This window comes from Emydura macquarii, unplaced genomic scaffold (genome assembly GCF_026122565.2).
Source record: "Emydura macquarii macquarii isolate MOO-44397 ecotype Brisbane River unplaced genomic scaffold, CSIRO-AGI_Emac_v2 contig_212, whole genome shotgun sequence".
Classification (NCBI taxonomy): Eukaryota; Metazoa; Chordata; order Testudines; family Chelidae; genus Emydura; species Emydura macquarii.
The window spans coordinates 4,485,583-4,513,279 of record NW_027130349.1 but is presented as its reverse complement, the minus strand read 5'-3'; the positions used below and the strand labels follow the sequence as shown (position 1 = coordinate 4,513,279).

Below are 27,697 nucleotides of genomic sequence, written 5' to 3'. Positions count from 1 at the left end.
CTGCAGGATCGGCTCCTTCTCGGAGTCAGGGAGCAGGGGTGGCGCTGCGCTTTGCGGCGGGCACCGTCCGCTACCCGCTCCGTGCAGCCGCTGGCTGCAACCCCGTCCGAGCTCGGGGCTCGGAGTTGGCTGAGGGGGGGTTAGACGGAGCCCCGCCCCAGCGCCCTGCCGCTGGTTCTGTCCGCGAGGCTGCCCTCCCCTCTCGCGGCGCCTCTCCCCGCATGGCCCCTCCTCCTGGCACCTCCGGGCCCCGCGCGCCCGCAGCGGCTGAGCCGCCACGTGCCCCGCTCCAGCCCGGTGCCAACCCCCCCCCGGCCGCGGCTGCAGCAGAAGCCGAGGCTGACAGGTGACAAGCAAGGGCAGCCGCTTAGCTTCGCCGCCCAGCGCGCGCATGCGCGCTGGCCTGTGGCGCATGCGCGTTATCAAAAGAGGCTCCGGCGCCGCGGCGTTCACCACAGCGAGCGAGCGAGCGGCCGCGGCTCCTCCCCTGCCGTGCGCAGCGCCGCTGCCGGCATCCTCCCCTCCCCCCCCGCCCATCTCCCCATCCCCGCGGAGGTGACAGGAGCTCGGGGAAGCGGCTCGGTCCCGTCGTCATGGCCGGGTCGGAGCAGCCCCCGCGGGAGGACGGGGAGGCGCCGCCGCTGCCCATGGCGGACGCGGAGCTGGCGCTGGCCGGGATCAACATGCTGCTGAACAACGGCTTCCGCGAGTCCGACCAGCTCTTCAGGAAACACCGGTACTGGCCCCCGCGCCGGCTGTCCCGGGCCCGAGCCCGAGCCTCCCTCCCCCGGAGAGCCGGGCTCCGGGCGCGGGGAGTGTCCGCCAGTCACCCCCCAGGGGGCTGCCCCCAACGCCGGGTACCGCTTCCCGCGCCCCCGCCCAGCGGGGCTGGCGGCCCCTCCCCGCCGCCCCCGGCGCAGCCCCCGGCCTCCTCTCGGTCTGTGCCCGCCGGCGGCCCCCTCCCCGCCTCTCTGAGCGCGCTCGGCACCTGCGCCGGCGACCTGCACTGGGCTCGCTTCTCCCCGCCTCTCCGCCGGTGCCTGCGTGGGCAAAGCCCGCTCAGGTCTCCCCAGGCAGCGCGGCCACGGGCGCTGGGCGCCCAGCCTGAGCGGGAAGAAAGGCGCCCAGCCAGCCACGCCGCGGGTGTCGGGCTGCGAGAGCCGAGCCACTTCCTTGTGCCAGCGGTTACCGCAGGTGGTTGTGATGCCGTCAGGCGCTGTCTCTCGGTAGTTCCCCGGGGCAGATTAGCTGCTTAGCGTTACATTCCCTTCCCCACGTTGCTCTGCGTTTGTTGCGAAAAAAAGACCGCACCTGACTCTTGAACAAGTCCCAGTATTGCATGAGAAGTGAGCATTCCCAGATTTCTGTTAATAAATCTTAACTCCAGGGAAACATTTACATGTGTGACATTTGCACGCTGTTAGTCTGCACCACCTGATTTCACAGAGGAGAACCACCATCTTTTTTTTAATAAAAACAAGGGAAATCTACACACACTTGTAAATCTTACAAATGCTGATAAGTAGCTATGCATGTGCACAGAAGAATGAACACAAAGATTTGCTTAACATACCGTCTCTTCCAGTGAAAACTTCCTGAGGATTTTTAGCATATAAGCTTGTAGATGTGTGAGTGAGTTGGACTGAGCGAATAGATAGTGTCAGGAGGTACTTGAATGCTACTGTGAAGAAGCCATAAAATACCTAGATAATCTGTACAATGTATGGTATCTAGATTAATAAAGAAAGAGGTCACTCCAGAAATTACTTGAATATAGCTGTTACAGCAGATGTTACTCTGTAACTACATTAGTTTTAAGATAGTTATGTTTCCTGCATAGATGAGATGAATTAACTGTTCATAATAGCTGGAGCTGTTGCATTCTACTGGTGTTTTCTAAGTTTATGTAAATGCTGAGGTCTGTAGGGCAGAATGTTTATTTAAGACCTAAATTAACTTAAAATCTGTGTGGATGGCATTGCAAATACTTCATAGGCTTCCTTACTTTTTCATTTATCAAAACTAAATCTGATACAAATAAAACTCTTTTGGGGGGAGAGGGGAGTGAGACTAAAAAACTAGGACATTAAAAATGGTTTTATTATGCTCCTGTTCCAAAATTTGTACGTATTAACAGTTCTGTGTTCAGAAACAAATGCTCCCTGCAACAAGATTAACAATATGCTGAAGTCTTTCACAAAATCAGTTGTATTTCGTTTTCTTATTTGTGTAAACTGATTATTTATTTAAGCATCAAAGGGAAAATCAAGTTACACAGGCTATTTCAATAAACTGTTTTGTTCATATTATGAACCCATGTCCCGTGACTCTGAAATGCCCCTTCTCAGAAGTGTCTCAATCTGTTTCCCATTGTGCTTAAAATGAGGTGCCACATGATTCCATGTTATAGTTAATCTTGACACTTGAGGACTAATTGTGAGCAGCTGGTCAAATCTAATTCACCTGAAAATGGATTGAAAGTAATGGTATGATTCATAGGTTAAGAATCACTGGCCTAGTTTTAACTTTAACTGGGAAAGTCCATAACTTAAATATTTTGTCACTAAATAATTTAAGTGATGGGAATTTCATGTAGAGATGAAAATGGGAGGGAATGTCCAAGGCTGGCTATGTTCAACCATAAATTGTAGATTTCCAGCCTAAAGATAAGGTAGTTCAAGCATAAGGTATAATTTTTTAAAAAACTTTTCAGACTGTTTTCCTTCCAGTTTTCCTCTTTCGTCTCTTTGTCAGATATATTCCTGCTAACCAGGACTGAAGAAACGTCATTCGTTTCTATGTAACTATCAGTTATTTAGCAATATATTTTTGTCCTTGTGTGCTTGAAAGTACAGTCTTAGAAATACGCAGTTCCTGATTGGGAGTGCTGTTCCAAAGAACAGCTTCTTGCCACATTGAGAGACCTGCAGTTTGTCAGATTTAAAGACTGATGTTAATCTTATTGACATCAGTGACACTCAGAAAACTGTTTTGGAAGAATATGTATTTTTTGTATATTATGCATGTTTCTTCAAATATATATTTTAAATAATGTAGAAATTGTTTTGTAGCCCTCTGTCCATCCGCTAGTTTAATCTTCTGAGACAGACCTCTGTCATTTTCAGAATGCTTCTGGAAATGGATTGGTTTCAGAAGGAATGAAGCAAAAATTGGTGTTTTTTATGGAAACTCTCTGCAGTTATTTGAAAACGTAATTATGCAGCAAATTTTTCGACTTCACTAACCAGTTTTAAATTGCTCTTCAGAAATGAAACTATTTCTTCTCATTTCTTTCTTCGCTTGGCTCCTGAAGGATCCCATGAAGCATATTATGAATTCTTGGATTTCAGACCTGAATTAATCAGTTCCTAGGAACAGATGATGGTCTTGATGTGCCCCTGAGTACATCATCCCAAATCAATCTGAATCTTTCTCGCTCCCTCCCTCTGCCCATGTGACCTTCTTCCCCTCATTCCCCCACAAAACTGATGAGTTTACTACCACTTATATTTGAAAACTGACCATACTTCTGTTCTTAAGGAGGGAAAATTGGATTGGGACTGAAATCCTAGCTGGACCTGCTTGCATATTACCACAGTAATACAATGTTGGCTCTCAATGGATACTTCCTTTAACTGACTTACAAGAAAGCTTATTTTTCCTCAGTATTGTGAAAAGATATTTAACAAGACGTAATAACTTCTTTGTCTCTATGTAAGACACTTATATATATACATATATATATCTACTTAGGGACCAAACAAAGTAGGCAGGTGAACTCATCTATCACTTGTCAAGTCATGCAAATAATTGCAACTGGAATGACTGCTTTTGTAAACTAATTTTATCTTGTTGGGACAAAACTTGTGACTTACTGTATGTTAAAGCACACCTTACAGAGGATGATCACCAAGGCTTGAAAAATGAGTTCACTAATAGTAAACAGGCAGCTTTCCTGGCTGAATATCATCAACTTCTGTAGATAATTTTTTAAAATAAAATCGTAAATTTTAGCCAGAGTCATTATCATGACAACCTTCTAAAGAATCAAGAACAAAATATAAATTGATTAAATGTTGTCTTAACTCTTCAGACAGAGATCTTCAGTGCATCTGTTGGGTGCTTGTATCTTTATCAGGTTGCCATAGAATAAAAACTCACTGGAGTTTTGTCAGATTTCACTGATGCTGTTCAGAAATTTTTTGAGCAACATTGAAAACGATATAGATCAGGTTAATTTTATTCTTGTGCTTCTGAAAGCTGTGAGCAATGATGGAAGTAGACCTGGGATCTAGTCACTGGAAAAGGGTACCAGAATCAAAGACTGGGAGGATAGAATGTCAGAGTACCAACCTCACAGCAGCGAATAGGCTAACAGACACAAATGATATTTTTCCCTTTTGCTAGCCACAGTGGAGGGAGGAAGGGCCTTCAAATATGACTCCTCTTAGTTAGACACTAACATGAAAGATGAAGCCTCCAAGGGGGTCCAGGGACAACACCTTGTTAAGAATCCAGTGCATTTCCCTTTCCTACTGGGGCGGAAGACAGCTGGCTTCTTTACTGTGTTGCCCTTGCTTACTTGCTTTGCCATGAGGTGCGATAAACTTTTCAAGCTGTGGGTTGGTGCAGGGGGAAGAAGTGTGGAAAGATAAATGGAATAAATAAGAAAAGTGTGATAGAGAAACTTTCTGGAGAAAAGAAAATATAGGGGAGGATGTAGAGAACATAATGCAGGGGAAGGTCTAAGAGGATAGTGGCTAAGAGGAAGCAGACATAAGAAAATGCAGGAAAACAGCACCATGATCTGTGTGGAAAGGAGAGAGTGGAGAAAGACCAAAAGGAAAAGAAGGTTAAAAATAAAAGTGAAAGGAGTAAGTTCTACTTTTACATATTTTTTTAAAAGTAAAATTGCTAATTTTACAATGAAGTATAGTACACACATCTGATTTCTTTAAATTGCAGAAGCACTGCTTTTGTGAGAGGATGTGGCAACAAATTGTGTCCCAGCCATGTCAAAAGACAGGAGGTAATGGATGTGGTTTAAGTAGGCTGCAGTTTTATTCACTTAAAATATCTGGGAATACCTGGCAATAAATCATATAGTGAATGTCATCATTCTTTCCTTAATCGTTTCCCCTTACTTGGGAGAGCTGCTTATCAGCCTTCTCTTTTCCCAACCTGGTCCCAGCCAGCCTGTTGCTGAGACCCCGTCACCTCCCTTCATATGAGGCTTAAGAGGCTGGAAAAAGGAAAGGAGTTGGCTCCCTGCTGTACCAGACATTACGAGCCCCAAACCTCCCTACCCCAGAGTTGTTAAGGGAAGCTTTCCTATAAATTCCCTTCCAATCCACTTTTATCTGATAACTGTATCCCTTCTGTAAGGATTACCTGCAGTGGTGGCAACTGTGACATTTTCTAGTTACTAAATTGCAGCATTTTAACTTAATCTCCCTGCCTCTCCCACCGTATCCCTAACTTGATGTGGGAAGAGCAAATCACTTTAGCTAATCTGGCGTGAAGGAAAAATTCTTCAGCCCCTAAGGAAAAAGATGACTAGCGTAATGCCTACAGCAGATTATGAAGAAATCCAGTCCTACTCTGATTCCATGGGTGTGAGGCTGGGTGTTGCCAGCTGACTGTAGTGAGAGAAGTCTTCTCTGAAATTGACCAGGGTATAAATATCCCCCTCCCCATGTCACCCAGCAGGATAATTTTCTCCACCTGGTTCTGCCACTTTCTGTTCCTCCCTGCTCTGTCCAGGTAAACTTTCTCCTTCTTCCCCTTTTGCCACCAATTGCAAAGGGGGCCGATATAGGGACAACGACTCCTTTACTTCTGATGAGCCGTATAAGGCGCAGTGAGCACATTTTTGTTTTGTTTCACTATTGATATGCTTTCCCCTCTTCATTTAATTCCCTAGCCTTGCAGCCTTCTACACTGTCCCTTTACAAAAATATGTTATAGTCACTGCTATTATTGTAATTTGTCCTTCCTGTCTTCCTGTTTTGCTATTGCCACTTCTAAATATCTTGCTTTTTACCTTTTACTCTGACCTCTTTGGATCACTCTTGATATTTGACTTATTCCTGGAGCTAGTAGTCTCTGAATTAATTATACAGGCCATTGTATAGTAGTTAGAAATGGAAAAGACCACCTGAACTGAGTTCATGATTGCCTTGAACAGAGTATGGACCGTTCTAATCCTGCTTTTCAAATATTTTTGTAAGCCACCTTACATTGTGAGATATCTAAACTAGAAACTAGTAAAAGAGAAGAAACAAAGCCCAGTAATAAAGACATTGCTTAGTAATTCTGAGAAAAGGTAACAGATGGACGTTCACAAAAACAAGCATCAAACTCTTCATTCCAGAAGAGAAGTTGAATTTAAAAGAGCAAATTAAGCATCAATTGAGTGTTGAGATGGTATTTAAAATGAAGTCAGAAAAGAGGGGAAGAGAATTCCAAAGAGGTTAGACTAAAAGGTAAAAAGCAAGATGTTTAGAAGTGGCAATAGCAAAACAGGAAGATGGGAAGGACAAATTACAATAATAGCAATGACTATAACTAACAGATTTTTGTGAAGGGACAGTGTAGAAGGCTGCAAGGCTAGGGAATTAAATTAAGAGGGGAAAGCATATCAATAGTGAAACAAAACAAAGATGAGACTTGCTGCATGCTTTTTAGGACAGGCTGAAGAGAGACTTTTGGAACACCATCATAGGTAGAATTGCAGAAAGTGAGATAAAAGCTTCCAAGCACAAACACCAGACTTTTTACTGGGTGAATAATAGAAAAATTGCAGCTAGATTTTAAGATATCTCTAAGATTTAACCTGAAGAAGCTTACTGTTTCAAGATAACACAAAGCTTCGAAGTCGCAGTGACAACTGAATGTCCATTGAAAAGACTTCAGTGGCAATGAAGAAAGGAGTTAGAAGAAAAGGGCTTCTCTCAGATTTAATTTAAGGTAAGATTCAGTACAATGACCAGTTGTCAAACAAATAAATTAAATGTCTTCAATTTTAAAAAGATACTTTTTAGTTTGAGTTGAAACTAATTCTTCTTATTTTTCTCTTTCTGCATAGGTGACTTTTACTAAAAAGAATTACCTCAGTATCTTTCATCCATTGTTGATGTGTGGGCAGATGATTGTTTCTGCAATATGTCCAATACATTGCTAAGTTAATTGAGAGACATATACCTTTTCAATGCTACTTATTGAAAGTGGTCAACATATGATTTTACAGAAACTAGGTTCTCATGGTATCTGAATACCAACACTGGAAACAATTGTGCAAACTTCTGAAGAGAATTTTCCAAGTGATTGACATGGCTGTGACTATACAATAAATTACCTTTGTATCTACTGGTCATGAAAAGTAGCAGTTGTGTGTGTGTAAGATATATTCTATGATCATGAACAAATTTAAGAGTTAATTAGACAAGTTTAAATTAAAAACACATCCTATATTTCCTATTTGCAATTAATGTCATTAGACCAAAATCTTTCAGCTCATTAATTCTAACATGAAATTGCTAATACCTCTAATATTGAATAAAGTGTTTAATAGTGTACATATTTGTCTGATTTTCTAAGATTGTATTTGTTTGCACAAGCTACACTAAAATCCATTAAAGGATTATTTGTTGTTGGCTGAACAGACCAAAAGGTGTATATATTTTGTTTGTGAATCTTTTGTATTCCTAACAATTTGTTTGTCTCCCATTTGGAAAATATTAAGTCAGTAGGTGTTATAGGATCCATCCATAAGATTAGAAGGAATTATATTTTAATTTTCATTAACATTAGCTTGGGAAAATATTTAAAATTCATTTCTTGAATAAATGATGCATCTTATATTATCTTCATGATCTTCTGGTGTAACTTCATTGTTTGAATGCATTGATAAGCCTATTTTTCAACTTCATAATCTCATCAGTCAAATTCCTCATGGACTCCAGAATGTTTACTTTCTAGATACTACTAAATGAGCAAGGGGGGAAAAGGTCCTTAAATGTCACTGGGTTAATATTACTTGAAATTTTAACATGAGCTAAAATATGGCAGTTTTAGGAATTTGTGTTTGTGGAAGCAGGGAGTTAGGGTTTTGGTTTTTTTAACTCCAGATTTCTAGAAAAGTCTTAAAATAAAGATTTACATGGTGCTAGTATTTCAAAAACTGTACATGAAATTTTGGTTTCATGTGCATTTTGTTAGTCACTCAACTAGTAAGAGATGGGAGGCCTGCAGATTCATTGTCTATGCTCATTTCCTTGGGAAAGGATGATGTTATCTCTCATCTCTTCACAATTTATAATCCATGGCATGGAAGACCAGCTGTGGAAAAAACTGGAAACCTTTCTGAAGCTCAAGGAGGAGAGAGCAGTGGCAATCTCTTGATATAATTGATAATTTAGCAGCTGTGTCATTTTTGCCAATTTGCATACATGTATGCTCTTGCTGGAACTGGTCAGAGGTTTACAATCTTGATCAGGCGAGATTTGAGTTTAAAAACAGAACAAAAAAAAATTCATGTGCCCCTCCCTGTGTTTGTCCTGCTGACTTTGAACAGCATCAGAACAAGGGGGGGGGGGGGGGAGGGAGCTTTCTGCCCCTCCTGGATAGTATTGGTAGCCCCTATCTAATCAGCAAAAAATCAACCCCTCTCCTGTAGCAGTAAGAGGAGGCAGTAGAGAGGTGCAGAACTGGGCGATGTACAAAGCAGAAAGTACAGAAATGATAAAAGCAGGAAGATATTTTTGGTAGCAAGAAAAATGGGGTGAGGGGTAGAAGTGCAGAATTTCATTGGAAAGAAACTTAGGGAACTATGTTCTGAGAAGTGGCATGCTCCTGCAAGGCTGGGGGAGATGAGTCCTAATATTGCCTCTGTCATGAAGAGACCCAGAGAAGTGGCTTGAAGATTGTGGTGGAGGGCAGGCCTTCCCTGCTCCTGGTAAGCTGCTAGCTAACGGAAGATGATCTTCCTACTCCCCTCATCAAGGGGTAAATTCAGGTTTTGAGAATAGAAGATCTTTCACCCAGCTGCTAGAAGCCCTCAATTAGGGTTTCAAAAATAACCATAAATGAATAAAAATATATATTTAGTGGCATCTATGTGAGGGCAAATTAATAGCTTCCCTTCAGCTTCTTTGTAAACTTCACATCACATTTGCTGTATCAAAACTATTGTAGGGACTCTTATTTTAAGATTAATGACACTACCTACTGCATTACGTGCATATAAATATATGACCTATTATCTTGAAATCCGTATTCCAAAAGAGATGGCTTAAAACCCTAGAAAGCTGAATTCTACGAACTTTCACAACTGTAGAGTTACTCTTACTGTGCTGCTTCACTGTTGATACACCATTAGGCATGCCAAAGGCCACTGGCTTGAATTTTCACTGCTTTCTGGTGATGGTTTTCAGATTTTACAGCCATCCAAGTTGTCACTTGAGTGCCAGTTGCCTTTGCAAAACAAGAACTATCCTTCCATATAGTGTGGTATTGTATATAAATACTGTTTGAAAGTCTCTGTAGACTCTGCTGAAGCTATCATGCATTAAACTCGTGTGTTACAAATGTACTTAATTTCTGCAAGAAGCTATCAAACCTTACATATAAACAAAATGAAATATTTTACAATCTATTTTTAACCTTCAATAGAGTACACAGATAATGGAAAAATAGTGGTGCACATATCAGAGGCATATAGACATGAACTTGAATAAGTCTAAATCTCATTCTCTCTTTAATTTTTAAAAGGTCTTCATTGTTGCATTCTTTTAACCTATAGTCCCCATTCCTCCTCGTCCCCAAAATACTGTTTTTAGTTAAAACTAAACCAGCAGGGGAAAGAGTAGTCTTGATCTGTCCTGTAAAGCATTGGAGACAAAATTAGTAAATATATATATATATATATCAAGCTAAAATACCATTAATAAAAATGAACTGCTGAAGTGAGCCATATTTACAGTAGCCATTCACATGAAGTGGGCCTCTAAGTAAATGTAGAATCTTACTAAAGATGTAAGAAACTACTTCAATAGCAGAGACGTGTATTAAAATGAATAGAAACACGTTAATAAAAGGACACTGCTGTAAACTGCTACTTATTAGTCTATGTAGCTTTTATTAATAAATTCAGAAGTATGAAATCAGTTCTTTGTTAGCTGATATTTTAAACTATGAAAGTGAGGGCAAAGGGAGGTAAGACTGAAGAGTATATTATATAATCTGTAGGAAGGACTTTTTAAATGTAAAGTTGGAAAGAAGATTATTAATTATTGATATTATCATAGCACTTAGGAGCCCTATTCAGGGACTGGGACCTGAAGTCCATTGTGTTAGGTGCTGTGCAAAGACAGAACAAAAAGATGGCACCTGCCCTAAAGAGGTTACACTCTAAGGATAAGATGAGACAACTGATGGCTACAGATAGGAATACAGGGAAACAATGAGACCACATTGGTCAGCATAATAGGAGGTGGTCTCAGCACACCAGCAGCCTAAGATGATTAATCAGTAAGTGAAGCTAAAACTTTCTTGTCTTGGTCACCGCTTTCCATTTCCATTTCACTTGCCTAACGTGGGTTGTTGGAGGATTATTAATTGGCTTTTAAATGGTTGCTGTCACTTGTTTTAACAGTCAGAGCAGAATAGGGGAAGGGTTCCTTGAAGTGAGGCCAAACCAGACTGTTTTCTCCCTCTTGTACTGTATCAGTGTAAACAGTGATATAGTTAAATGGATTTATTGACATCACTGTACTAAGACAACAGCAGAACTAATAGGTAAAGATAAAATCAGAAACACATTTTCGCTCTCACTAATTAGCTACAGCAGTTAGCAAGTGTCGCTTGGATTTTTCAGTGCTCAGTTAAAAGTTGGTGTTCTCAGCAAGCTAGCTCTTCAGTATTTAAGTTGCACCTGCTCTCTAAATCCGGTTTCTTCTAATGTACAGCTTTTCAGTTCTCCTCCTTTTCAGAGTTCAGTTCCAGGAGGACAGAAGTTCAGCTTTCTCTGACTTAACAGTCAGCTGGTTGCCCATAGTTTCCTGGCACTGTGCCATGTTCCCTACTAAACTTTAGCACACTAATATATACCTGAATACTATCTTGAGTGCCTACAGAAACTCCACTACAGTATCCCAGGGCTATAGAAACTAGCTGCACTGGACATGTGACTTAGGAAAACTGGGTTTGATCAACCCTGGAATTGTTTCCTTTATTGTTGAGGATGGCAATAAGTATAAGATAATAAATTGAAAGGAAAGTTTAAAAAATGTCTTATTTCTAAATATTGTGGAATATGCTCAAGAAAAATAAGGATAGAAAAAGAGAGATCAGTGAATGACTAAAATGATTGGTTGTCACTTCTGCCTCTGCCCTTCAGTTCTAATTTTTCAATGACAAATGCTCTAGTCTCTCCTCAAACCATGCTTAAAACTCTGATTAACATTAATTATAGGAGTTAAATGCATACATCAGAGAGGGGCAGAGCAAGCACCTCTCTTTCCTGTGAAACAAAATTAGCCATATAAAGAGCTATAGTGAAATGAACAGCACTGGCATAATTGTACTGTGGCATCTAGCAGCAGTATCATCATTAAGATAACGTAAACACTTGTTCATCCTATGTTTTTACAGTATTTTATGGTAAAACCATCTTCTGCCTTGCAGCTTGATATCCAAGGTAATATTTATTTTAAGGATTTTCAAACATATTTCCATACTTCTGTAATTTGAAACATCTTTTGGAGGTTTATAGTTGCATAGACTTTAATGTAATATTGAAAATATGTTACAGATTAGTACTTTAACAAATCATCTATTGCACAGGTACAACCTAATTTTTTTCTTCTCCGTTCAGCAAACTGGGAAAAGGATTTTTATAACATGTTGTAAGTAAGCTATTATCCATCACAATAAAGTAATTACCTAAGTAGAATAACTGATGAAGAAAGAAAATAGCCAGTATGGCAGTATTGATTTTGATAGCTTTTTCTAAAGCACAGAAAAGTCTGTGGAAATAACTGGCAATGTTCACAGAATGCATTTGAGCAAACAAAGGGCAGGAGAATTGGTGTAATACTACTATTTTACATACGAAAGGTGACAAAAGCGATCTGAGGAACTAAAGACTTATTGATCGCTAGTTTAGCACCTAGAAAGATATCACCAACGTACTTAAGTCACTTAACATGACTTCACTGTCATAATTGATCTTGGAGACCATTCAGCTATTGAGGTTTTTTCACTACTTGACATGTTCATCTTAAAACATGGAATTTAACTAAGCAATAACTTCTTACAATAAGTCCCTATTTTAAGAAATGTGGAGCTAAAGCTGTTTTAATTTTATGTTCACTTGAGAAATATACAGCCACATGAGCCTCACAAGATTAGTTTGGGGAGGGGGAAGGGGAAACAAACAAAATGGAATAGAATAAACTACTATAGCACAATCTCTCTGCAGCTCTTTGCAAATTGTTTAAAGATGATAGATGTTCACACCCCTTCAGATGTTTAAGGAAAAAATCCTCCCCCCACCTTGTTTTAAAAAAAGAATAACTTATATTGATGCACTTTTCATTGTAGTTCAGTGTTTTCCTCATAAATTCCAGGAGATTAGCAAATAAGGAGATGTACTCTTTTGTAGTCAGTAAACTTCTTTCCAACACTTTACTGACTCTATTTCTTAGGCTGATCTATTGTTCAAAGACATAAATCCTAATCAAGAAAATAGCATTGATGCTTATGTGACCTGGTCCATGCCTAGGGTAGCCACCTGAAAATGCCAAGGTCAGGCTGCAAGAGGAGAGCAGATTCTCCTAGCACTGGTGGGTATTATTGAAGTTAGACTCCCCAACTAGCCACACACAGTGCTTCTGATTCCCCACACTGGTTATCATGAAGCTAAAACAAAAAAACACAGTCCCCTTTACTGTATTTCAGTCTCTGGCTCCCAATCAGCCACTAGGTCCAGTAAAGAGATAAGTAATTAAAACACCATTTCCTTTACCAAAAAGGTTCTCTTGACCCCAAAGGGTCAGCCACATTGCCAGATAAATATACGTTTGGGTTTTACCCAAAATATCACTCTGCCAGCTAATCCTTTAGTAACTAAAACTAAAGGTTTATTATAAAAGGAAAGAAGGTGAGAGAGGTTATGAGTAAAGCAATCAGATACATACAAATGATTTGAAAATCCATATATATCAGGTATTCAGTAGAATTGTGGAATTTGTAGGCTTGTACAGGCCCTCTGATGTACATCCAGTACCTGGATGGGTCTCAGTCCTTTGTTTCACAGCTTCAATTGCGGATGAGTTGATCTAGAGGTAGGAAGCAGGAATGAATGAAGACTGAAGACAATAGGATGTGGTGCAGCTGCCTTTTATGTCCCTTTGCCACGCTGCTTGTGGAAATTTACAGAAACATGGAGTCTAGGGTCACCATGGCAAGTCCAGGTAACTCATAAAGCTGTAGCCCTGGTTTCTTTCCCTAGGCTTATTGTACCTGTGAGTTCTCTTAATGAGTCATTAAGCAGGCTTACTGCTGCTGCCATCTTGTCTAGGGTGTCTTCCAGAAACACAGCACAAGATGAAATACCAATGTGTCATACATATTTAGAATTTATAATATAACACTGATATGTTCTCTCTCTGTGTGTGTGTGTGTGTGTGTGTGTGTGTGTATATACATTAAATATGCTTATCACTTTTAGCAAGGTATAACCTTTCCAACAGTACCTGACATGACATATCTCACAAATTATTTTAATTTTGCAATATTGATATTAAATCATATTCTAAAAGGTCTCACTAATCCAGAAAGCATCACAGCTTCACATCATCAAAAGGAATAGTTAGGTTAACAATGTACCTTGTTGGCTAGTAAACCAGACTAATGGATGCAGCAAAATTAAGTGACAGGTATCATTAAGATGATTAGGAGGCACATACTTCAATGGATATGATATGTTGCTATAAAGAGAGACCCACTGGATAATAACTTTGAAAACAGCTTGGAACTGGAATGGCAATGAGGTGGGCAAAACACCCAGCTGATTGAAAAAGGTGGAAATAATTAAATTAAAATGTATACGTTATTTGAGTGCAAGGAATTGGACAGAGTAGGTAAAATGCTGGAAATCTAATCTGATGCAGGATGACCGGGATGGGGTGAGGCTAGAAGTATTGCTTGCTTATTGAGAAACTAACAATTTAATATCTTTCAGGTTAATATAAAATTATTCATACTGCTATAAAAGAACCCAATTCAGGGAAACCTCTATATTCAGGACAGTATTAAGCAGGTCATTGGGATTTAAGTAAGAGTTTTTAGTGAAAGTGTCAGTGAAGCATGTGTAATGTCTGACTGTTTTCTAATACTTGTTCTTTGTAGAGTGCAGTTTAGATACTAAATAATTATATTTTTTGGTGGCTACTCTCTTTGTTTGCCTGTCAATAACATTCAGGAGATAAAAATATCTAGAATGTTTGTTTGAAGTGTGTGCTTTCCTCTTAGTATTTTTTTGTATATTAATATGTTTATTTGAAACACCCAGCAGTAAGAGATTTAAATTTTAATAATATATGAGGGTTTATATTTACAAACGTTGTATCAAACACACTATAATGTGTATGTGAGGTGTAGGTTTTTCGGTTCTTGTTTCCTCCTCTTATTTACCTCTGTCATTTTCCTCTCTTGCTTCCTCTGAGCTTATTGGTTTTATGGTTACATTATAATCCTCAGAGCACCAAGAGAACTTTCAAGTACACCTATGTAGAAAATTGACCATATGCATACCTGGAAACAACAACACAGGTGTCAAAGAAGACTGGGAAGCCCTAAACAGACCATCCATGAGGCTTGTGAGGAATCTATTGGCCTTGCTATCCGCCACCATCAGGACTAGTTTGACGATGACAACATCGAGACACAGCCCTGTTGGACCAGAAGAGGAAAGCTTTCTGTGATTGGCAAAACGATCCATCATCCAGTCAGAAGCAGAGTTCTTTCTGTCAGCTCAAAGCTATGGTTCAAAGGAGGATTTGAGAAATCAAAAATAAATTGTGGGAGAACAAAAGCATTCGCTAACAGACATGATATGTGGAACTTTTTCTGTGAGACAAAGACCCTGTATGGACCAAGCTCATGTAGCCTCACACTGCTGAGATCTGAAGATGGTAGTACCCTTCTTAAAGACAATGAATCCATCAAAGAGCGCTGGAAGGAACACTACCAAAAGCTTCTAAATTGAGAATCAGCTGTGACTGAAGACACCATTGACTCCCCTCAGCACTAAGGATGTAAATATCAGTTAGAAAAGGTAATTGTTTAAGGCCTTGGCCTCCTTGGGCAGCAGCAGCATGGCTGCCTCCGCCATGGCCCTACACTGTCACCATGGAGACCAAGAGCCCCTGCCACCAGTTAAGCCCTGTGCCACTGGTTAACTGATAAGTATTAGTCTTACTGGTAAGACTAATACTTATTGGTTAACCATTTAACCGTTTAGTATTTTACATCCCTGCTCAGTACCCAGTCTGGGAAACTCTTGCCAACCCACCAATATCTGAGGAGGTCCATAAAGCAATTAAGCAAATGAAAAACAATGAAGCATCAGGTCCTGAAGGCATACCAGCTGAAATACTGAAAGTGAGGAGAGAAACAGTGACAAACAAGCTCCATTTGTTGTTTCTCAGAATCTGGCACATTGAAGAAATCCCTGCTGATTTATGCAATGCTAACATTGCCGCCGTTTTCAAAAAGGGAGGTAGGGCTGACTGTCACAACTATGCCATTGCCGTCCTCTCCATCACTGGGAAGATTCTTGCTAGAATCTTACTGAATTGTCTGCTCCCTCTTGCAGAGGAAGTACTCCCAGAGTCCCGATGTGGCTTCAGACCATCACGAAGCACCATCAACATGATTTTCGCAGCTAGGCAGATCCAGGAAAAATGTCAAGAACAACATGGTCTTTATCGATCTGACTAAAGCCTTCTATTCTGTCAACTGTGACGCACTGTGGAAAATCATGTCAAAGTTTGGCTGCCTAAGAAAATTTACCACCATTGTAAGACTCCTCCATGACCAGTTGGCTGTCTCCATCTTGTGCAGTGGCTCTACCTCTGAGCCCTTTGCCATCCGAACTGGCATAAAGCAAGATTGTGTACTGGCAACCACTCTATTTTCCATTTTCTTAGCAGCTATGAAAACGCTAGTTCAAGATCATCTGCCTCAGGGCATTGGCATCCAATATCAGATTGACGGCAACCTCTCAAATTCTCTCACCTCTGGGTCAGAACTAAAGCGACATTGGCAACAATAACCAAACTTCAGTACACAGATGATTCTGCTGTAGTTGCACACTGAAAGGAGGACTTACAAACAGCTCTTAACTGCTTCTCTGAGGCTTACAAATGCCTAGGGCTAACACGGAACATCAGCAAAACAAAAGTTTTCCACCAGCCTGATCACACTCAATCATCAGACCCAGCAAGGAAGATCTATATTGACAGAAAGGAACTGGAAAATTTGGAACACTTTGCCTATCTTGGCAGCCTTCTCTCACAGAGTGCAAACATAGATATCAAGATTCAGCACAAAATCCACTGTGCCAGCTTTGCCTTTGGCAGACTGTCTCACTGGGTGTTCAACAATCACGACATCAGATACACACTAGACTCTTAGTATACAAAGCAGTGGTAATTCCAGCTCTTCTCTAAGGCTGTGAGACCTGGGTGACATACAGAAAACACCTGAAAAACCTGAAATGCCAGTACCAGCACTTTCTCTAGAAGATGCTCAACATAAAGTGGGAAGATTGCTGCACTTAACGTCAGTGCCCTCATGGAGGCCAATATCTTCATTGTTGAGGCCCTGATTATCCAGCACCGGCTGAGGTGAAGCAGGCATTATGTGCATATGCCTGATGCACGTTTGCCAAAACAATTGCTATACGCCTAACTCGCCAAAGGAAAAAGGAAACGGGGAGGCCAAAGGAAATACTTTAAAGACATCCTCAAGACAAACTTTAAGAGATGTGGCATCGACATCACACACTGGGCTAACTGGTGAAGACTTGTTAGAGAAGGAACAACCACTTTTGAGGAAAATCGCCTCGCCCTGGTCACAGGAAAATGCCAGAAAAGACAGACAACTCATGCAGCAATTGTGGCCCAACCCTGCCTCCCAACACCAACTGCAATGTCTGCTAACGAGTCTGCGGCTCAAGGATTGGACTCCTAAATCACCAAAGGACCCATGTAAAATAAAACCTATGAAAGAGATCATCTTTGACTTTTGAGGGATCGCCGATAATGACATATAATACATAAAATAAAACATGAGTAAACTGTGAAAATCTTGAACTGACATCTTGACTTTCTGAGGCCATCACAATTTGTTCTAGCTTTACTGGTATGCTATGAAAACGATGATAATGTTTACTTATTTTATAACAAATTAAATGATTTGCCCAAGGTCAAACAGTGGATCAATGGCATTGCTGAGATTATCACGAGTTCTTGACAGCTAGCCCTATGTTTAGTCATAGACAGGATTTTACAGTGACTGTGTGATTGCAGTGGTCATTTGGTCTGAAACCTGGTTGAATATAACCTGACTGACTGACTGACTTTTTGGCCCAGGTGTTGTCTTCACCCTCTTGTAATTGACCTTAATTCCCATGAAACAAGGAGAACCTTCAATGATGTACAATTTTTTCAATCATTTAGTAAAAAGTAATGAGGAAAATGTCTAACCTGTTTTAGGTCTCTAGAACAAAGCAGATAAAGAATCAGACTTCTTCTGAGCTATCAAAATGAAACTTCAGGTCTCCAGTCGCATTCTTTTTATATACACATTTCTAAGGCATTCATCACCATGTTACCTGAGCACATGACTAGATAAGACACATTAGAAATAACAGGGAATATTGTAACCACTCTTACAAATAGAAATCTGCTCAGAAGTTAAGGGTTAGGAAAAAACAAGTAATAGGGCATTGGGATATGGTTAATGGTAGCATGGCTTACTGAGGGACATCCTGCCAGGTAGGGGTGAAATGCCAGGCAGTGTGATAAAGGATCTTGATCCACAAAGTTGGTTCAAGATCAACAAGGATGGCCTCTGAGTTGCCTTCAGGTCTGTTTCATTGAAAGGCCATAACCTCTGCTACCTTTCTGGTCCCTTCTGAGGGGTGGATCAGGCAGTAAACAAGGCTGCTTAACAGCAGAGATCTTACCTAGGAGAAGGTTGCAGTAGTGCAAAGCATCCTCAATCCCTGTTCTGTTGGGAGGACTCCGGGCTGGACAGTGCAGCTCCCAAAATGGGTGACATTGAATAGGGAAAATGTATGTCTCACAGTGATTCAGCAGAGGCACTAATCTCCACATCAGCCCCAACCTTCAGGGATCCTTTGGATTCCTGGCCTTAGATCTGAAGCAGCCCTTCCCTAGCAGAACCCCCATGGAGGGCACCCTTACAAATATTTGTCCTAAATTTGCAACTGCATACATGTAAGTGAATTTCTGGCTCATGTAAAGCCTCATTGGATGCAATTGCAATATCAAGACCATTGCTTGTCTTCTCCTGTCCCCTCCCCATGGGTTAATACTTTTGAGGCATGGAAACCCTTAAAGACACAGAAATTTGCAGTATCCACCTCTTGTACTAGCAGGGTGAATCAAGTCCACAGAGAATTATACTGAATTCTTACTATGTTGTGGGTTTTTCCCTGAAGAGTAGCATGTACCCACTTCTTGGCTTCAGATTATCATCCTGCATAAATCAATGAAAAACAAACCAAAAACATCTTTTTAATGGAACCAGTTAACATTTATTTGCCAGGACAAGTTGATGGTAGATATATTCTTAACAGCCACCAAAAAGATGTGAAATCTGAGAGTGCATCAGGCTCATATAGTTTTTCATGTAATTTAATTTGCACTAGATGTATTTTGACAATATTTTTCTTTTTTAAATATATTCTTGTTGATAAGTTTATTTTTATATGAGTGTATTGAAAATCCAATCAAAATATTTTTATGAAAGAATATATTCACCTTTTGGTACAAGAGACTTAGCTTTTAGCTTCCTGATTTTGTTTGCAGAAGGGTAAAGTGACTGATTAAAAACCTTTCTAATTTCAGAATGTGGTGTAATGAAGCAGATTTATTCCAAGACACACAACCCTAATTTGACATCAGATATTTTCTGTTGGTGCTTGTTATACTAAACCGTGTGCATACATGTGATAACTACATTTTGTTTTTTTGACAGAAACCACAGTCCGTTAATGAGTTTTGGAGCCAGTTTTGTCAGTTTTTTGGTAAGTGGATGAACAAATTGAGCAGAGTGAGTACATCTCACTGTTTGTCTCATTCTTAATTTCCTTTTGTGTATATATGATGCATATTGTAATCTTTTTTTCCTGTGAGGCTCAACTCTTTCAGAATATTAAAGTTAATATAGTTCTAAAACATGAGTAATTCATTATGTTGTGTATATGGAATCTTAACTTGTTTTGCTCTTTTATGTGGTTCTATAAATTCAACATCTCAAATGGGTAAAGGGTTCTATAAATTCAACATATCAAATGTGTGAAATATTTACATGTTCCATTAAAAGCAAAACCAAAGATAGATTATCTTGTTTTATTGAAAAGTTATTGAAGTGAAATTCATAAATTCAGTTCTCTTATAATAAACTGTTACAGTAATTTCTAAGTTTCATTTATCATTATTTTAGAATAAAACTAGTTGATTTTATGTGAAAGCATCTTTAGTTACTACCCTTTTTTGAAGGTGGAGAGATATTTGCGGACTGAGGATGCTAATAAAATGAAGGTTATTAATGTGTGACTGATCAAGTTTATGTAAATATGTGTTAAGTACATTGTATAGGAAAGAAGAGGAAAAAGGGATGAAAATAGCTGTTGATATAAAAACATACTTAATATATAAAAATTATTAGAACCTTGTTTTTAAGTTGACCTTATTGTGACTTGCCTGCTTAATCCTAGGCTGCAGCCACATACAGAATAGCAACATTTTATATTTTAAAGAAGATAATTTTATAATGTGCCAGAAGTGCTTTTCTGTAAATTAAATTAATTTTCCACACCTCAGTCTGTGGACTACGTGACTTGGAAAGGCATATTTGATAGGAGGCTTTTTCCCACTTGCCTTAGGCCAACATGATGAAAATCTTTCAGGCTTGCTCCTCCGACTTGATTTACTGAACCAGTGTAACAGCACAGTACAGCATTACTGTACCTTGAAAAGCTTTGCTTAGTTACTGTTCTAAAGATAGCTACAGTACTTCACATGCCTATGTCATTCAGAATTTCCATTAGACAAAGCACCAGAAAACGTCCGTTGTCCTGAGATTGTCTTAAGATAGGTTCCATGGAAGCTGAAATGATTTTTTTTTTTTTTTTTTTAACAGGAAGTATAGGGAATCTGGTCATTATTGCTCATAATGCAGTAGGTTTTATTTGTACTTGACTTTGAGGAATGTTATTTATATGGATGAATTATATAAAACAGTACGTGCGCGGACACAAATTGTGTCTTGCATAACAGTAATTGAAAGTGAATTTATGTAATGTAATTCATTTTTCAGCTAATGTAATTCATTTTTCAGCTAATGTAAGATGACAGTCTTTTCAGTTCAGTTGTATATTAAACATCCAGTTTTGTTAAGAGAAACAGACAGAGTCAGCTTGTAAGTTCTGATTTCAGTCTCTTGAAATTTTAAATGAGGCTGGGGTGTATATCTATCTAACTGCGTATATACACAATATGAGTCTTGAGTAGCAATTTAATCCTCAAATGTTTTTTAAAAGATTTATTTAGTTTTTCTCTATAGTTACTGCACCAATAGCAAATTTAAATTTTCTTCTTATTTTATCATTCAAATCTTCTGTATTTTATTTTTGGAAGAATGCTATGATGACATTTGAAGAAGAGAAAATGCAGTTGGCTTGTGATGACTTAAAAGCCACAGAAAAACTGTGTGAGAGTGAAGAAGCTGGAGTTATAGAAACAATCAAGAATAAAATTAAAAGGAATGTAAGTGCAGCATCTGTAAAAATTAACTATTGTGTACTGTGTGCAATTGTTTGTGAAAACATCCTTCTAGCCTTTCTGTTCTCTTTAGCATTCAGGAGGGATTTTCATGGCTGAGTTTTCTGAGGCCTGGTCTACACTGGCAGCTTAGGTCGACATAAAGTCACTTACATCGACCTCTGTACACCTGCCTCTACACTGGCACTAGTGTTAAGTCGAATTAAGTCATAGCAAAAGTCGACTTAATAAGACCACCTCTGCAAGTGGTGTAGTGCCTAATTCGAATTTGTTAGTTCAATTTAGTGTCAGTGTAGACACAACTTCATTTAAATCGACTTAATTGCCCTCCGGGAGGTATCCTACAATGCCCCGTTTTGACCGCTCTGGACAGTCGCGCTGTGCTGTTCTGTGGTCACACTACCAGGAAATGTCCCCTCTCCTCAAGCCCCGGGAAGATTTGAATTTTCATTTCCTGTGCTGCCAGCATGGAGAGAGCTTTTCCCTATACTCCGCATGGCTACTGCAAAGCCCAAACGTGCTCCAGCATGGAGTCGACCAGAGGTCTTAGATCTCATCGGTCTGTGCGGCGAGGAGTCCATTCTGGCTCAGCTTAGAGCCAGCAAAAGAAATCTGGACATTTATGGGAAGATATCACAGGGCATGCTGGAGAAGGGACACAAGAGGGACGCGCAGCAGTGCTGCGTGAAGATCAAGGAGCTGTATCAGTCACATCAGAAAGCCATTCTGGCTCCTGGCCCAAAACATGCCGCTTCTATGATGAGGTGTATGCAATTCTCGGTGGCGATCCCACCACGGTGCCGCCCCGCAGCATCAATACCTCCGCTAGGTCACAGTCCATGGACAATGATGAGGACTCCGTGGACGAGGAGGCTGAGGAGAGCAGGGTGCAGGAGAGCGAGGTGTCTATTCTCCCTGAAAGTCAGGACATATTCCTGACCCCAGAGCGGTCCAGCAGCACACAGGACAGCACTAATGATCCCGTGGAAGGCACATCTGGTGAGTTTTTTTTTTTCCTTCTTAGCAGTTCTGTCCTTTTACATTGGTTTGAGGGGCACGAAGGGGATTTCAGGCATTTCGGTGACTGTAGTGGGGGGTTATCCAGGGAATAGTTTATTTATGTGATGAGATATGCTCCGATAATTATTAGCTGATATCTCACAGAAACTTGAATGTAGGTAATCTGTAATCCTTTGCAAAAGTTTTCCTGGGGAGGACTGCCTTGTTCCTCCCTCCATGGTAGGATACTTTGCCGAGCCACGCTGCAGTCAAGGGAGCCTGCATCATGGCTGAACACAGCTGGTACCCCACTGTGTGCGGTAAATTTTCCCTTTCCTCCTGCATGACCCTCAGGAGACTGATATCGCTCATGGTCACCTAGGGATGATGGTGCATGTTTAAAATACCCAAGCTATACAGCAGATGCCCTGTGCCTTTGTATTCCCCATTGCAGTGTCCTATCAAGTCACATTAATTACTTTTATTTGGTTTAGGCAGAGACTATATACCCGCCCCTCCTCCCCCCCATGCTGTTCGCAGATCCTCTCTGTAAGGACACAGCGAGCATACCCTTCTGGGATGTAAGGAATGGAATGAGGGTCTGTGTTTGTCCAGTGCACTGCAGAAGGAGTATTGTCTACATTGTTGCAATTGTATCATTTTCTTCACTCTGTTAACAGTGGCTACCTTGTTATTTTTCTTTCATTCTGTAGAAACCTCAGCCTTGGCCCCACCCCCAAGAAATGCTGCAGAAAGACTGTCGCAGATTAGAAAGAGGGGAAAAAAACCAAAACAGATGACATGTTTGGCGAGATCATGAATGCTTCAGCGGCCGCAGAGACAGAGCTCAGAGCGTGGCGGCTCACCTTGTCCCAGAACATGGACATGGAGAGTCGCAGAGAAATGATGGAGCATGATCATAGTACCACACAGGAGATGCTGCGAATCACGCAGGACCAGGCAGACATGCTGCAGAGACTTGTGGAGCTTCAGGAGGAGCGGAGGAACGACAAAGTTATGCTGCAGCCCCTCCATAATGCTCCTCGACCGAGGGCCTTGATTCCTGCCCCCGCCCCCAGCCGGTCTCTGAGGAGACTGGCCAGGCTGCAGTATGTGCTTGCCTCCACCCTGGTGGAGGCGAGCAGAAAGCAGCAGTGGCCACGCTGACAGCAAGCTACCACCCTACCCCTTGAGACAGTGAATGAACATGCCCCCTCTTCCCCCATGACTTGAATGTTCATAAATAAAAGTTTGCATCATTTCAACACGTTTCTTAATTAAATCATATCTTGTTCTGGAGGGATTTGGTGGTTACAGATATCAGTTGCAGTGGGGGAGGTGTTCACCAAAGGCAAACAACATATAGGAACAGAAATCACTCCTGCATTTCATTGCAGAACCTGGGTTTTCAAAGCTTCCCTAATGCAAAGCGCTCCACGGTTTGCTGTCAGTGTACTGCTGGCATCTGACTGCTCATAATTGGCGGCCAATCTTTCTGCCTCCACAGCCCAACCCTGTGGGAACTTCTCACCCTTCGCTTCACACACATTATGAATAACACAGCAAGCAGATATCGCAGAAGGGAGGATCTTCTCAGTCATGTCCATCCTAGTGAGGAGACTCCTCCATCTACCCTTTAAATGCATATTCTGCAACCATTCTGCAACTGCTTAACCTGTTATTAAAACACTCCTTGTTGTCAAGGTGCCTGGTGTATGGCTTCATTAGCCAAGGGAGCAAGGGGTAAGCAGGATCCCCCAGGATCACTATGGGAATTTCCACACCCCCAATTTGAATTTTTTGGTCTGGGAAAAAAGTACCCGCCTGCATATTAGAGAACAGCCCTGAATTACGAAATACGCTTGTATCATGCACCTTCCCAGACCACCCCACAGAGATGTCAGTGAAACAACCCCTGTGATCCACAAGGCCCTGCAGGACCATGGAAAAGTACCCCTTGCAGTTTATGTACTCAGTTGCTAGATGGGAAGGCGCTAAGATAGGGATGGGCATCCCATCAGTCGCCCCCTTGCAGTTTGGGAACCCCATCGTGGCAAATCCCTCCACTATGTCCTGCACATTTCCCAAAGTCACTGTCCTTCATAGCAGTAGTCTATTGATGGCCCTGCATACATGAGTCACTGTGATGCCCACTGTAGATTTACCGACTCTGAATTGATTCCCAACTGAGCAGTAACAGTCAGGGGTTGCCAGCTTCCAGAGAGCTGTGGCAACTCTCTTGTCCACCGTCAGAACTTGTCTCAAGCGAGTATTCATGCACTTCAGGGACAGGGCCAGCTCTGAGCACAGTTCCAGGAAAATTGCCTTTCGCATATGAAAGTTTTGCATCCACTGGTCATCATCCCACAGCTGCATAACGATGCGGTCCCACCACTCTGTGCTTGTTTCCCTGGACCAGAAAACTGGCACTCCACGGACTGCGGATGATTCGTTACAGCCTGCAGCAATCGGGAATTGTTCTGCTCAATGGCTTGTAGCAGGGCAGCCTTGGTGGCATCGCTGTTGTCTGTGCTTCGGCTTCTTGCTCTACTTCGAAAATACTCGATGATGAGCCGCGATGTATTTGTAGCGCTCACAATAATAGTGCAAAGTTGAGCTGGCTCCATGTCTCTGCAGCAATGGTGAGTGCGGGGAGTAAAAAAATGGCGCGAAAATACTTTTCCTGTTTGTTTGGGGGAAGAAGGGAGGGGGAAGCAGCGCTGCATCATGGGATGATGACAGTTGTCTCAGTAGCCACCGCGGCTAGTTGCACTGTGGGATAGCTACCCACATTACACTGCTTTGAAAGTCAAAATAAGCATGGTGAGTGTGGACACACGAGACCTGTGCAAACAGTGTAGTGTGTACATGCTGCTGCGACTTCTAAAAATCAGTTGCTGAAAGTCGACCTAAAGTAAGTAAAGTAAAGTAAGTCGACTTCCCTCTGCAGTGTAGACATGGCCTGAGTTGATGTCAAAACTGCTGTTAGGAATCCTTGTGGTTGGTTGTTCTCTAAAATTTCAATATGCATGACCATGTCAGCTCAGATGGGCTGGCATATGGAATTCCTAGGTTTAGCGAGGCTAGTTACCACACTGATGGGCATTTTAGAAATTTGAGAGAGATTTACCCAGAGTTGAGGACAGTTCCCCCAAGGCCACCCATATGGCTGAGTTGTCTTTTGCTGGGTTGGGTATTCTGGGTACTGTTGTGTGGTCCAACCATCATCTTTTCCATTTCAATGCTGGGGCTATCCTGTACCCATATGGCATCAGAGCCAGATTGTTTAGTCATAACCTCGCAGATTTTTGTGGTGATCTCTGTGCTGCTGAGGCACAGCTGGTCTACCTCCGAACTGGAGTGTCTATCTGATTTACAGCTGCTTTTATCAGCTGTTAGAGAAGACTCTTGACTCTGGTTCCTCACTGTACCTTGGTGATTTTGTTGCTTGGATGCCATTGGGGTTTAATGGTAAGCTCTGGAAATTTAAGCAGTTGGGCCATGTTGAGATGGAGTTATCTGAGGAGCTACCTGGAGTCTGAGTTTTTTATTTTGTACAGGGAATTTGTGACTCTGCAAAAGAGCTGTGATTGATGCCAAGGAATATTGTGTGTCCTCAGTATATATACCCTTCAAGGGACCATCTGCTGAATTTCTTTCAGGAAATGTGCAGTCTGATTACTCTGGTTAACTATTTGTTTAGTTTATATTAGTTGTAATATCCTGTGACACTTCCCAGGCTACCCAAGGTTGTGAGGCGCCTCACTACTCCCTGCTGTTAGCATGCGGAAAGATTGTTTGTGCCTTCTAGAGGTCAGCTCCCCAACACCACTGATCATGGGCGACACCAACATTCCAGGCCTATGCAGACCCTGCTCTTTCTCTACAGATTAGCGAAAGGCACACTCCAACCCTCGAGCTCCCTGGGCATCTCCCTGGAGTGTCCAGCCTCTGGTTCACAGAATTTACAAATTCACTGCTCTCAAAGAAGTAGTACATACCAGTTTACTAGTTTCACCTCAGGATCTCTGCTCCATTTAACACACAGCACTTAAATATGTTTAGTGAAAACAAGGAAAAGTTTATTTAATAAACAGGAGAGATTCTAGAAGTAGCAAGTGAAAGTATTGGAAACAGATGATTGCATATAAAATAAAACGCTCACGCCTTCCAGAGCCTAGATTTAATTAACAAGATACTATCTTGTCTAATGAAGTTTAGCTCACTCAAAGTCTTTGCAGCATTTTCTAGCCTGGTTGGCTCTGACCCTCCTTTCATAAGACAGAACATGCTGACAATTCATCTCAATGAAGGACCCGAGGTGTACCTCAGTACCCACTGTATTACCCAAAAAAACCCATTTTCTTTACTTGTAAAAAGGATGTCTCATGTTTTTTTTCCCTGTAGATCTTTCATGTGACAAGCCAGAAAGATAAGTGTCTACCACCTCCTGCTTGAACAGAACTTGTTTTTCACCTCTGGTGACCTGTCTCAACTCCCATATCTTAAGAACATTGCTTTCAGTATAGATACCTAATTCCTTAAATAATATCTTTACATACATCTTGCAATGATTTAGGATGACCAATGCCTTATTGGCTATTGGTAGAGACATCACATACCACCCTTTGGTGCATTATTATGTAGACATCAGACCCTTATGCACCCCTTATGCCTTCTGCCAGTTGACACCAAGGGGTCCCTGGATCACAAATATTCAGAAGCCTTGTTTGTGGTTGGGCTCCATTGTGCTGTACAAATATATAGGAAGATGTATTCCTTCCCTTGAAAAGTTTACACTCTAAATAGACAAAAGGTGAGGGGGAAACAGAGACACAGAAATGTGAAGTGATTTACCCAAGGTTGTATAATAGATCAGTGACAGAGAAGGGATTTCAGTGTCGTTACTCCTGATTTACACTGCTGTGAGAGCAGAATTAGGCCCTAAATGGAAAAATTATGAATTTTCAAATTCTTGTAATTTCACATTATTTTACTATAAAAGATATCTGATCCAATCTGTGGACAGTGTTGCATGCAAAAAGGTTTCAATGTAAATAACTTTGGCGTTAAGATGTTAAATTTATTTAAGAGTTTAAGAGGAATATGTTCTAGTAAGAAACTGAGCAAGAAATTTCACTATCCAAAATGAGCAGCGTTACCTGAAATATGTAGTTAAAAGAAAATCTGCTCTTTTTTGCCTCTAGTGCTCCTAATTTAATCTCAAAAGTAATAATCTTGTGCAATTTTCTGTAACTTGATAATATATTCTTCCCAAGATGCACCTATATGTGTGCTTTATCATTACCTAAATTTGTTATGCCATTAGACTTTCAGAGTTGTGTACAATACGGTTCTTGTGACATGTTGAAAAGTTGAGAGTTATTGTTACAGAAAAAGGGTGATAAGCAGTGCTCATACAAAGTAAAAGCTCTGTTCTTTAGAAGGTATACTATCTTGTCCTCTGGTAATTGGAAAGATTTTCAAGAATGAAAGACTGCCAGGCCCAAGTCTCCTCGTTCACCATCTTGCCATTGCACCTCTGGTGACTGAGAGTGATTGCACTTTAATGTATGCATAAATCAGTAAGTAAAGTA

The 27,697-nt window shown here is 41.0% G+C and overlaps 1 protein-coding gene across 1 annotated transcript in view; it reads left to right on the top strand.

Annotated features, from left to right (window-relative positions):
* Positions 1-485: 485 nt before the first annotated feature.
* The window catches only part of TTC39C (tetratricopeptide repeat domain 39C), a 68,663-nt gene continuing 41,451 nt past the window's right edge, over positions 486-27,697 (top strand). The window contains exons 1-3 of the mRNA XM_067546519.1: positions 486-736; positions 19,294-19,342; positions 20,958-21,086. Of these exons, the coding sequence (XP_067402620.1) occupies positions 594-736; positions 19,294-19,342; positions 20,958-21,086 (321 nt within the window). The 5' untranslated portion in view covers positions 486-593. The remainder of the gene's footprint in view (positions 737-19,293; positions 19,343-20,957; positions 21,087-27,697) is intronic.